Source organism: Lissotriton helveticus, chromosome 5_1 (genome assembly GCF_964261635.1).
Source record: "Lissotriton helveticus chromosome 5_1, aLisHel1.1, whole genome shotgun sequence".
In the NCBI taxonomy this organism is placed as follows: Eukaryota; Metazoa; Chordata; class Amphibia; order Caudata; family Salamandridae; genus Lissotriton; species Lissotriton helveticus.
Genome location: NC_136065.1, coordinates 840207579 through 840220809, shown reverse-complemented (window position 1 = coordinate 840220809; position 13231 = coordinate 840207579). Strand labels below are relative to the sequence as shown.

Here is a 13231-nt window from a genome sequence, read left to right as displayed (position 1 = left end):
TTTACTATTTCTATCTTACCTAAATGCCATGTCATATTTATTTTCCCAAGCACCATACCTGTGGTTTTATCCATATTAGTTATCCTTTTTCTTAGTACAATAATTTTCAAACTCTACTAATTTTCTCTAAAAACTTTTTTCTGTCGGATCCATAATGACCGATTTTTGCCTAACTCTAGATTCCAAACAACCAACTGACATTTGACTCTCAAGTTGGTATATATTTTTAAATCAAGCCTTTCATCAGCCGACCGCTCTTCACAGTCCCTCCTCCTAGATCGATAACAGTCCCTCAAATTGGGGACACTCAGTGAAATTTTGTGTTTATATCAAGAACACATGCCTCAGTCACTCTTCAAAGTATCTTGCACTGGTTAAATGTAAAGTCCCCCCAAAAGAGATACTCAGTGCAACTCTGTGTTTAAATCAGATGAAAAATGACCCGTCTAACATGCGCTTATCGGTCGGTCCTCGCAGGCTAAGGCATCAACGTTAATAAAAATGTCAATGTTTGTCCCCATCCAAACCACTGGTCTCCTAGTGGCAGAAGACATCAGCAGAAAAACCATGAACGGAACTGCTCCTTCGCTACTGATTAGCAGCCTCAGCTACATCATATGACAATGCATTTATTCCAAATCCACACTCAAAAATTGCATCCGACAACATCAAACATGCCACAAACACACACTGTAGTAAAAAGCTGGAGACTTCAATATCAAAGTCATCCTGCTAAATTTACAGGCCGTAATATAGTAAGGCACAGTATGAATTATGTATAATTACATTGAGTTACATTAAAAAATTGAGCGAGGTTTGGGTGTTTGGTTGAAACAAAATCATTTTGCAGAACCCCCTTGCCCATGCACACGGTTATACTCTTATAGCACCCACGTGTGCACGTTGTCAGTGGTTTCTTACTTTCTGTTTCTTCCCTTGTCCTCAGATGGAGATCACCTCACTACTGACTCGGAAAATGGATGTAGGGCTCTCTTTTAAAGATTAAACAACATCACTCTTGTGACTTCTTGGAGTAAGATGTAGCACATACATGTCAATAGACCGGGTTCAGGTGGGAGACTCAGTTTTTTAAACCCAAAACGGGTTTGTTTTAGCCAGTCTCCCAACTGAAACTACCTGTTCTTCAACTTTAAGTCAACGGGCAAATTTCAATTCCTCGAGGTTTTTTAAATTTTTTTATCTCTTTCTTTCCAATATCAAAAAGTTGGCATGTATTGTAGCGCATACATGCCAACATTTTAGAGCAGGCAAATAGGAGATTTTTAGAAAATAGCTGGAAGAATCTATTTTCCCCACTGACTTTTATTGAAGCAGAGGCAATCTGCTTGAATCAGATCAATTGATTGGTATGTATGGTGACAGACAATCAGCATTTGATTTTTGGAAGTTAAATAACATAACACAAAGAAAAACAGAGTTCTAAACTCTGTTTTTGTTTGCGAGAAGCAAAACTGCTAAAAATAAAATGTTGAGGCCGGTCACAAGCTCTTATTTACCCTTCCAAAAATTAAGGAGGAGGGGATTGAACTACGGAACCGGCATCAACACTTTATTATTGGCACTTTTACTAAACTCAGAATCGGATTTCTGCATGCAGGAATCGAGAGGCGGGAGACTAGCCTTCTTTTTTTTTTATAAAGAAAAGAAAAAGGCCATAGAACTAAACAAAGGCAAAATAACAAACCCCCCCCCCCCCGAGCCCCCCACCCTGCACCCCTGCAATGGCTACGGCCCCACCCCACTAGCAGCGTGCCTGTCGCCCCGGAACTGCCCTAAAAGAAGGAAGAAAGAAAGTGGAGGAGGAGAGAACAAACAGGCCCCCGGTCTCCCTTACCCCCCCGCCAGAAGCGAACCACCCTTGATTATACACAAGACAGTATTAAGCAACGATTACCAACCAACCGGGGGAGGTTGAGAGGATCACCAGACTCCCACATCATTATAGACTACAAATCCTGTGTGGAATGAAACCCTTTCGTCAAACCCAGACAGTCAAATTCAACCCTGGCCACTCCGACTTGTCGTGCGAGCCCGCTCCACTCGAACCGCCATCTCAATAGGAGAATCGAAATGTTCGATAAAGTCAAAGACATTTTGGTAGGAAGGAAGCCAAGACATCAGTACTCGAAGATCACAAGCCAAACGGAGATAATTGTCCACCAAAGATAAGTCAAAAGAACGAGGTTGCGCCAACTGGAAGGAAAAGGACGATGAATCACTCCAATAGTCACTGAAACACTTAGTAAGGCGTAAAAGTTCATCACTGTCCATCTTGAGCGGTATCGGCATTGAGCATACTGAGCATCTGGTAGTCCCAGGCTCGCCAGCTGTTGTTTGGGAGCGAACAAAAAACACCAAATCTGGCTTCTGCACGGGGCCCTCAGTCTCAGGCATAACCTGCTCCGCGGGTAACACAGCTTGTTGAGGACGCATCGAAGGGTCGTCATCCGGTCTCAGGCTGATGGAGTCAACTGTTACAATCATTTTCTGGATGATGGCGGTGACCTGCGAGTGGAGCGCCCCAATGGCGGCCATTATGGTCAGCAGCGACGAAGTAGTCTCCACCCGCTCCATCCCTCTAGCAAAACAACCGTGCGAGTCTTGAACCCCGGAGGTCGACTACTCCGGGGTAACAGGCACAGGTGGGCGTTCTCAATCTCGCAATATCAACACCTTCGCCTGCGGCGAGGATCCGAGCCCGTCGACCCCGGGAGGGTAGCAAAGTCTCCGGGCAACGGACCCCCGACCACGGCAACCGGTGCAGCACGCCGTTATGCCTTCGGATTCAACCGACCATCGCATCGCCATCCAAACCAGTCAGGATATACGCCACTTCGGGGTACCGGACGCGGCCCAAGTCTCGCGGCCAATGTTGTTCACTTCCAACCAGGGTGGATTAGAAATCGAGGCCCCAGCTTTCGCGCTGGGTTAGGCCGAGAATGAAACACGGCATATCTTCATTATTCGAGAAGATGGAAATCTCGGGATTGCACCTTCGGACTCAGGAACACTTCAACTACACGGGAGTCCGGTGCGAATTCAGGATAATTATCAGGATTTGCGAGCTGCTGGCGGAGGTCGGCGGAGCCGGAAGCTTATGCGGCCATCTTGGTTGCAAGCATAGCTCCTCCTCCGAGACTAGCCTTCTTAATGTGCAGAGCCTCCCCGGCGGCCAGAGCACGAGTTGTAGCAGGGGACCGTCTACATGGACGTATCTTGTTGATTTATTTATGTTGATATTTTTGTATCCTATTTATCTTATATTTGGCCTGTGATTCACCCCTAATGCTATGGCTCTGGTCTTAAAGGGGCTGCCATCCTATCTGCCTTTGTGTCCCAACTTGCACTGGCGAACCTGGGTCAGATGAGGCGAAGGTCCTGGGCCCTCTATTCCTACTCTGCAGAAGATCAGCGGAAGCAATGTGCCCAAACTATTACGTCTCTTGCCCTGGAGGCTTAGCTACATCACCTTTCACTTATCTGAAATGGGTTCTACTCCTCGCCCTGCCCCAACGATTGCCTTTCTTACCTAATTATTCTCGAATAATGTGCCAGCTCCTCCTTCTGCTTCTCCTTGCCTTCACTTCACTCGTGGCATTCTCTTCTTCCCCCACATCTCCCTCCCTTCACACTCTTCATCTTACAAACATGTTGTTCAAACGAGTGAAGGCTGGAGCTAACTTTTTTGAGATCATCCCCCCCCCCACAATTTGTCCAAAGCATCAGCAAAAAGGTGCGAACAACACCCTTGAACTATTTCCCGTTTCGTTGACCAATACCATAGAGGTCGTTATGGGAGGCTCAAAATCAACCTCATATTCTTCACCCGCAGCATCTCTTTCTGGACTACCATTTTCAATAACTCCCTCAACATTACTTCCTCCTCCTCAATCCCACATGGGCACCAATTCAAAATCTCCCCCTCAGCTTGTTTCGATGAATCACTCACTATCTCACTTTACAACAACGGCAAAGTCCTGATCCAAGCCACAGACACTTATCTCTCTCTTTTCGACCACCTATTTCCATCCCTACTCTCCATCCCTGGCATTTGAATCCCTCCAAACTCCTCATCTAACTCCTCCCTCAATTCTCTCACGCCTCCCTTTATCCACCGGAACACTATTTCACAGTCTTCATCTACCTCCTCTTTCAATTATCCCTCGCCTCACCCTACCCTCCAGGACACCAGTTTGCAAACCTCCATTGGGGCACAGCCTTTCCGCCTGGAAGTCCCGTTCCCCTCCTTCACACCTGCTTCCCTTCCTCCCAACACCACCTTCCCCATCTGGGATGTTTCCCTCAACACTCCTTCCCAGCCAATGGCCTGCTTCCTCGTCTACACCCCTTCCCCAACCCCACCTTCCCATTTGGGTTGCTACCCTCAACACTCCTTCCCACCCAATGGCCTGCTCCCTCATCTACACCCTGTACGAGCCTGGAATTCCGCAGAAACCTTCCCCCTCGTCAGGTTAACCACTCCCCTATCCAATCCATCTCTTCAACATACTGACTTCCCAGCTCCCACAGTGACTTCTCCACCTTATGCTCTCCCTTCTTACGCTCCCTTCCCCTTTTTTATGAATCTTGGGCAAACCCCTTTCATTTCTCTCCACCCCCCAACTCCAGAACCGCTGCTTCAACCACTATCCCCTTATGACAACCTCCTCCCTCTCCCACCCACTTTTCCCCTATCCTAGCAGAACTTAACACTTTCTATAACCACCAGTCGGGACTAGCACCCTTTTCGTGCTGGTTTCCTGCTCTCATACAATCACTGCACCCAGCCTACGCACAGGCTCCACCTCTCCCTCTTCTCTCCTCCCTCGACTTTCTGCTTTCCTATGACCCACTTCTATCTCCACCTTCCCTGTCCTCCCACTACAGACCTCACCTTTCTCTTCCTCAGCTAGAAGTCAATACTTCTTTTTACTCTGTCCTCCTCAGCTGCAGTCTCCCTCCACCTAAGTACCAAAATGTCCACTCTCCCCCAACTTCTACTTCCCTTGGCGAGCACTCACTTCCCCAAACTCCTGAGGAGTACCCTGCTCCCACACCCCCAAAAAGCCTCATACAATCTGTCACCTACTGACATTTCCAACCTATTGGCTAGATACATTTATTCCAACTCCAACCCCCACACCTCCTCCTCTCCAGCTAACGCTAATCACTGGACTATACCAACCATCTCCCTCTCCCGCACTAAACATCAACCACGTTCAATCTAGTTACCTATTCTCAGGAACATTTTCCCTATCACCCCTAAAAGCCCTAACCCTTTTGTCACCAAAACAGTCATCTCTGAGGTTCATTGTCTGCTACACAACTTTAGATCCGCGAACAAACACAAGCTGGAAATCTCAGACATCATTAATCTCTACAGCCTGGATATACTTTCCCTCACTGAGACCAGTATCAACGACACTTCTCATTCTTCTTTCGATCTTCTGTTTCCCACTGACTATTCCATTCTCAGGAATGACAGAGAAGATAAAGTTGGGGGAGGTTTAGAAGTTATCTTCAGGAACTCCCTTCATATCAAAGCTTTCCTCAGAAACTCTTTTCCGCAATCTGGAAGATTCAGCGGCCAACAGGCTTGCAACTTTTCTCTTAGGAAAAGATCTAGTTCAACATAACAACAACTGTCTCCCTCTAAGGGCTACATTCTTGACCTTGTTATCTCCAAAGAAGATATGCTAACTGCTGTTGATCCTATACCAGTAGACTGGTCTGACCACTTCCTCATCCCCTTCTCTCTTCATCTATCTCATTCTGTTACTCTTGGCCAACCTAAAAGAACAACTACCTTTTTCCGCAACACCAAAAACATCAACCTTGACAATTTGTGCAACTTGCTATGAGCTCACTTCCTATCTTAGATCCCTAATCTGATGTTAACAAACTGACCACCCAATGTGCTTATCAGCTGTAATTGATAATGTTACTGCACTGCAAAGTAAAAAGAAAAGACCCACTCCTTCTGCTCAGTGGTTCAATAAATCACTCTACGAAGAAAGAAAAAACTTGAGGAACCTTGAGAAACTATGGAGACATTATCCTCCCACCACCAATCTATCCAATCTCCGCAAGATCTCATTACAACAAACACATCTTTCATGAAAAAGCGATGCACATCAGAACCCTCCCCAATTCTGTCAAAAACAGACCTAAAAGGTTATTCGACCTGACTGAAGGCACCAACATCTCTCTCTCTCCCACATATTTGACGACCCCTCAAGATAGCGGCAGAATTTGCAGTTTTCTTTGATGAAAAAGTAAAATCACTTGTGGCAGAACTTTGACACCATCACCGAAATGGCCCTCCTTGAAAGCATTCTAGAAACTAACCCCTCTAACCATTCCATCAACCATATCCCCAGTGACATTGCCATCGACTTATACACCCACACACTCTCTTCCTGGACCAGTCTGATAAACATCTTCCTCAACCGAGGCTCCCTTCCTGCTGTCCTTAAAACAGGACAGGTTACTCCATTTCTTAAAAAACCCTCTGCTGATGCGAAAGATTTCAACAACTTCCGCCTGATCACCAACCTCCCTTTTCTTGCTAAAATAACATAAAGTTGTGTGGCGAAGCAATTCTCCCGACCCATCAAGGTCAACTTCCTACTTGACGAATTCCAATCTGGTTTTACCCAAGGCTGCAGTACTGAAACAGCCCTACTTCAAGTGATCGATGATGACCGGTGAGTACTTGACTCTGGCGAATCTTGACTCCTGATCCTTCTTGACATATCTGCCGCCTTTGACACTATTAATCACAACACTCTTTTGAACACTTTACAGCAAAGAATGGGTTTTGAAGGCACAGTGCTCAAATGGTTTGAATCATTCCTCTCGGGCAGATTCCAGATGATCAAACTAGCATATTGTCTCTCCACTTCAATGGCTGTTGGACAAGGCGTCCCTCAAGGCTTGATTCTCGCGCCCACATGGTTCAACCTTTACATTGAACCGCTGGGTAATCTCCTAAAAACATCTGGGGTCCATTATCATCTATGTGCAGATGACACCCAAATTTACCTAAAGGTATCTTCCACTTATGACATTTCAATCCTCAACACCATTTAACGCCATTCACCACTGGCTGTCAATGTCAGGTCCTAGCCTTCGCGCCTGCATTGCGAACTACATTTCCCAGGGACTGCGGGCCAAGAACTACATTTCCCATGACCCTTTGCAGCCCTCGCGATATAGCGTTGCCGAGCGGCTTGCTCGGGGCTAGTGATTCTGGACTTCCCCGCGGGAGCGGCTGCTCTCGGTTCCGGTGCTCCTTCCTAGGAGAGAGGTCTGCGTAGGTGTCAGCGTTGAGGACATTCCTGGATAGGTATCGTTATCGACACTGTTCCCTGATTGCTGGGCTCCTTCGTTTCTTAGGAGAGCCAAGTGTATACTTTGGCCAGGATCTGCAAGTCGCATTGAGCTGGCACTGTACTGCGTTGTCGTACTTTCAGAACGTCTTTGGATAAGGCGTGACTATCGTGTGTTTATTTCATTTATGTTTCTTTCTGGGTTTGGTGCTTCAAGTGGCGGAATGAAGGGGGGAGATAATCTCCTCATTGCCGTCATGAATTCTTGACGTGTGTTTGTTCTTCGAATTTGGATTACAATTCCCAAAGCGGGAGGCAGTGGCATTGTGGCTACACTTCACCGTGTTTGGTTGGGTTTGCCTAAAAGGAGGTTTCATGTTCCAGGCAAGGATTTCAATGCAGTAATTGATATCGCACTTTACGGAAACTGGCCTCTGCAGTTTAGCCTCCTGTGGCTTGCATACCTTGATCTGCTGGATAGCAGGAACATAGCAATGTGCAAGACTTTCTTGGCTGTAGAATTTTCAGGAGGAAGAGTGTTGCCACTCTGGGGGTGCGTGAAAACAATCCACCAGTGATAGCTGATGTACATGGTGTTGTCATCCTTGTATGTGTTAACTGTGTTCCTTGTGTTGCATAGGGATTGGAGGAAAGGGATGAAGGCCGTCGAGCGGAGAATGATTCTTGTTTGATGCAGGTGATTAGTTCTTTTAGCGAGACTTTAATGAGAGTAGTTATAAGGAAATGTACTAACCTGTTCTTTTGTTTTACAGCTTCCTTTCCCTGCTGTCCCCTCCTTTCCTTCCTTGGGTTTTCCCCGTTTACGGGGTTTTTCCCTCACCGTATCACTCGAACACCCTGTGTATTACAGTCGGGGTGTTTGGGAGGTCCGGAGGTGGAGCTTATTGCTGCAAACGAATCCTGCAGAGTGCTGATCCTGACAGTCAACTCTTCAACTGATTCTGAATCCTTCCAAAACAAAATTCCTTCTCCTCTCGACCTCACTATCTCCTCCTCCGATTTAATCTTGGATGAACAATCTGAACATTCTCAACAACAAACCTATCTTTGTTGACAGTGCCAAATTTCTAGGCATAATCCTAGACAAAAGGCTCAATTTACAGTCCCATAGTTTCACCATTGCCAAGAATGCACGCTACCAACTGCGCCTTCTCTGGGGGTTTCGGCAAATGTTTCCTGAGCAAGACTTAAAAACCTTGGGCAACTCTTTGGTTCTTTCCAGATTGGACTACTGCAACTCTGTTCTTGCTGGCTACCCCAAATCCCACCTTTCCCTTCTAAAATCCATCCTACACTCGGCAGCTTGCTTCGTATACTGGGTTAAAAGAAATTATCACATCTCACCCTTACTATTGTCTCTTTGCTGGATTCCTATCGAAGGAAGGTCAATTTACAAGACTGCCTGTATCGCCCACAAATACTTGCACACCTCCACCTCTCGCTATCAGGCTAAACTCAAAATCTTGGACGGGTCTAGACCTTCACGCAATGTGGACAACTTAATGCTCAAACCTCCTACCTTCAAAAAGGAAAGATTTATGGCTCAGTCCTTCTCTGGTAATGCAACCAGAATCTGGAACTCACTTCCTCCATCCCTCCGACCCACACCCCTTTCCGGACCTTCAAACTGATCTTAAAACTCTCCTCATCCAAAGGCACTTCTTGGAATAATTCAACCTTTTTCTTGACCCTTACAGCCATGCAGTACTCACATGAGGTCAACTTTGTAAATATGTATTTTACTCCTGCTTTACTTCCATCGGAACCATCTCAAACTGAACCCAAATATAACTGAATTCATCCTTTTCTCCCCCAAAAACAACTCCCTTCCCATTCAACTCTGGATAAAGGACATCAAAGCTCTTAACTGCCCACTCTCCACCTCTAATTCTGTCAAATCCCTAGGCATCAGTATCGACCAGAATCTAAATCTCATCCCCCACATTAAAAATGCATCCAAAAGTGCGCTTTTCACCCTTCTCCACCTCAAGAAACAAACTATTTATTCCAGCAGACGATTTCAAACTTGTTGTCCAATCGCTTGTCCTTTCCAGGATTGACTATGGCAACGCCACTTTGGCTGGCACCCCTAAAATCCATCTTGCTCCGATTAAATATGTCCTCAATCTAGCTGCGAGACTCATCTCAGATTGTAAAAAATGTGATCACATCTCCCCTGTCCCAAAAATCTCAACTGGCTCCCAATAGAAGGAAGATCCACCTACAAGATTGCCTGCATCACCCACAAAGCTCTTCACCAAAACACCCCTTCTTACCTTACAACGAAACTACACAAAGCAGGTTGCTCCAGGTCCCTGAGGAGCACAAACTCCCTTGTCTTGATCCCACCCAGACTCAAATGTCAAAAGACCCAATCCTGTTCGTTCTCTGGAAACGCTCCTACAATTTGGAACTCTCTCCCTAAGGATCTTCGCTGCAACCCCTCTTACCCTCTCTTCAAAAAGGAACTCAAAGTACTCCTCAACAAATACTGGGGTATCTAATGTTACTGACTCTGAACATGTCCACTCCTCTCTCTTCCCTTGTCCGCTCCTCTTCCCACCCCCTTTCAATCCATTCATTTTTCTCACTCCCCCTCTCTACACCCCCCTCTCTATCCTAACTTTTAATATTCACTTTCCACGTAATGTTATCTCTCTGTTTCTTTGGCCCCTTAGCCCTGTTGAATGCATTATCATACTGTAACTCTTTTTCGCTTAATTGTTAATTTTATCTCATTATGTTCACCATCCTTGGAAAGCGCTCTGATACTCTTGGGTCCATAGCGCTATATAAAACCTTTGAAATAATAAATAAATAAACTTAACGCGGATACCTTTTTATTTTTTACACTATAAATATGCAAATAGGAGTTCATATATGTAACTTGTTAGCGTGCTCAGACTTTCTGGTGTATCTTTGTAACTGTATATAAGTAACTTGTTTGCGTGATTAGTGTATCTTGTGTACCTTATGTAGCTTACCTGGTTACCTGGTTCTCTCGTAAAGCGCTCTATCACCTTTGGGTAAATTTCGCACTATTTAAAACTGCATTAAATAAATAAATAGCCTTGAAATCGGTATTCCTCTGCCTGAATAGGGAGGCTAGGGATCGAGGTTCATATACTCGTAAATGTAATGTTCAGCGTAAATAAACAATTGACATACATACAGTGCAAAAAGATTCAACAATGGGAACCATAGTTGTACAAACCACACAGCCAACCAGTGACAAAAACAATGAAGAAATTAATATGGTCTCACAGTACTTTTATCATCCGTTCCGAACTCTTGAAATAGAAATAGATTCTAAAGTGAACAAGGCTTTTTCTTAATCGTTTTCCACATAAATATTTGAGGCTCACCTTATGCTACTACACCAACACTACGGACTTCAAATACAGTCCATGATGGCTGCCAAATTGTAGTGAGGCTTTGATATAAGTTACAAGTATGAAGAACGAAAGTCCAAGTGTCCTCATTCTATGTTACCGCGGGCTATTCCAACTTGGCTTCTGTTTCTAGATTAACGTTTACCCCCTGCTTCACCCCCACCTTTCACGAAGGGGGGGGGGGGATGTGCTCGGACAGAGGGCCTTCGTGGAGGACACCCCCAGGGAACAAAACCCGCACATGTGGGAAGTACCGCCGCTATGATAAAGGGAAAATGCGAACGGCGTATCGTTCTAGTGTTTGGTTCGCGACTGCGCGCCTTCTGGTTGCGGAACTTCGATAGGCAGCAGCTGTTTGAAGACTAGACTGCATGCAGCCTTCACTACTGGCGACAGAAGTAGAGTCTGGAATGTAGACGTCCTGTCGTGGTACACGAAAACGAGGGCTTCGAAGACCTTGCGCACTACGCTCTACTTCAGACACGGAAGTTCTTAATCTACAACCAAGATGGCTGTCCAACAGGCCGGAAATTCCTCGGGATGTAGTATAGTGTTTACGATGTCTCAGCCCCACCCCATCCTTTAGTCAAAAGAGGCAGGCTCTATATAAGGCAGGCTCCGGCAGCTAAAGTGCCAGTCAGGTTACAGGGCGGTGTCGGTCAGTGGCATCTGAGCGAGAAGTTCCAGGCCTTCCGCTCTATTGTCCCGTGCTGGCCGCCGTCCATCCCTGGCTGCGTGAACTGAAGAAATAGTCGCCATGTACCGCTACATGGGGGTGCTCGCTACCCGCGGGGGTGCGGCGTTGTCCGTGGATGCCGGACTCCCTGCGGCCGCTACAGGTCTCCGGCGGTACTGTCATGCAGCCCAGGCCGAGGACGACCCCAACTTCTTCAAGATGGTGGAGGGCTTCTTCGACCGCGGTGCAAGCATCGTGGAGGATAAGCTGGTAGAGGACCTGCGTACCCGTGAGAGTGAGGAGCAGAAGCGGCTGCGCGTGCGGGGCATCCTGCGCATTATCAAACCTTGCAACCATGTGCTGAGCGTCAGCTTCCCCATCAAGAGAGACAACGGAGAGTGGGAGGTGATCGAGGGCTACCGGGCACAGCACAGCCAGCACCGGACCCCATGCAAGGGAGGTGAGAGTCCGCCAGTTACGCTACTTTCTGCGCAGCGAGTAGTGGCTGCACAAATACCCCTGGCAAGGCAGCCTGTAAGTCTGCTACGCTCCCAACTCTTCTGTAGAGCAAGTAGCTCACAGTTCGTGCAAGCCACTGCAGTAGGGATGACGCTAGCCCAGATTTATACAATGACAGTCTCTACTTTGTAGCAATATTGTTAATGTTTTCCTGCCCGATTCTTCATTTTGCATCACGTCTGATACAGTTAAATGACATTTGTATAGCTTGCCCTGTGAAGCGTTGATAACTTTAGACGGGTGAACCCCTGAACAAAGAAGCTAATTATAAATTATAATGCCACCTAGCCCATCTACCCTTACTGATCCCTTCCAAGTGTTTGACCGGACGCGAACTGCTAGCTCCATGTGAGAAACGGGTGCAGATAAACCTCAGCGTTTCACCCTGCGCCCCCACGCATCTCTGTACAAGCATGGCGAGTGCCCGCCCCACGACTGATGACATGGGGTCGCATGACAAGTTGATATGGGCAGCAGTGCAAACATTTCCGTCAGGCTTGGTACTACTGCAGGAACGATGGTATGCCTAGTGCAGTATAATGATTGGACTGGCATTTCTCCAAAACAGAAATGAGACCCTGCCGTCACGAATACATGATGGTCCTACTAGGGATCCTACTTATTTTCAATGAGCAACATTTAGTATAATCAAAGCCACATAAAGTATTTGATTCCTGAATACATCTATTTTATGGTTTAGTCATATTTTTATTTTCATAGTTATTTATTTTTTGCAGAAGAACCTCTGCAAAAAATAAATAACTGAAAATAAAAATGACTAAAAACCAAAAAATAGATGTATTCAGGAATTAAATACTTTATGTGGCTTTGATTATACTAAATGTTGCTCATTGAAAATAGGTAGGATCCCCTAGTAGGACCTTGATGTATTCGTGACGGCAGGGTCTCATTTCTGTTTTGGTGTTATTCTTCCCCACTCCTGCCGGTCTATTGTTACCCACAGGGGAACTCCCTTCTATTTCGTTGGACTGGCATTTCTGTTTCAAAATTAAATTATTCGAAATGCGAATGCAGCAGGGCTTTTCCAGCAAATAATCAGTGGGCGTATACATTACTTTTCTGACCACTCAGTTGACATTTATTTTGTAAAGGCATGAAACTGGGTTACATCTTTAACACCGATAGTAATATTGTAAATCGTCATAAAAATATATCCAGCTTGTATTATGTGACTACATTGTCTGCATTTCATTACGACTCAGCGCTTCATATTTTAATATTTTGAGGCCAAAACCTTTAAAGGACTAGAC

At 45.9% G+C, this 13231-nt stretch overlaps 2 protein-coding genes across 5 annotated transcripts in view; one reads left to right on the top strand and one right to left on the bottom strand.

The window, feature by feature from the left end:
- SHLD2 (shieldin complex subunit 2) overlaps window positions 1-11270 on the bottom strand; it is a 1059977-nt gene extending 1048707 nt beyond the window's left edge. For 2 of the 4 annotated variants that reach the window (XM_078643303.1, XM_078643304.1), the window contains exon 1: window positions 10739-11270. The gene's annotated coding sequence lies outside the window, so the exon portion shown is untranslated. The remainder of the gene's footprint in view (window positions 1-10738) is intronic. The other 2 variants (XM_078643305.1, XM_078643306.1) reach the window with 1 other exon arrangement.
- Window positions 11271-11342: 72 nt separating this feature from the next.
- The window catches only part of GLUD1 (glutamate dehydrogenase 1), a 202317-nt gene continuing 200428 nt past the window's right edge, over window positions 11343-13231 (top strand). The window contains exon 1 of the mRNA XM_078643307.1: window positions 11343-11901. Within this exon, the coding sequence (XP_078499433.1) occupies window positions 11523-11901 (379 nt within the window). The 5' untranslated portion in view covers window positions 11343-11522. The remainder of the gene's footprint in view (window positions 11902-13231) is intronic.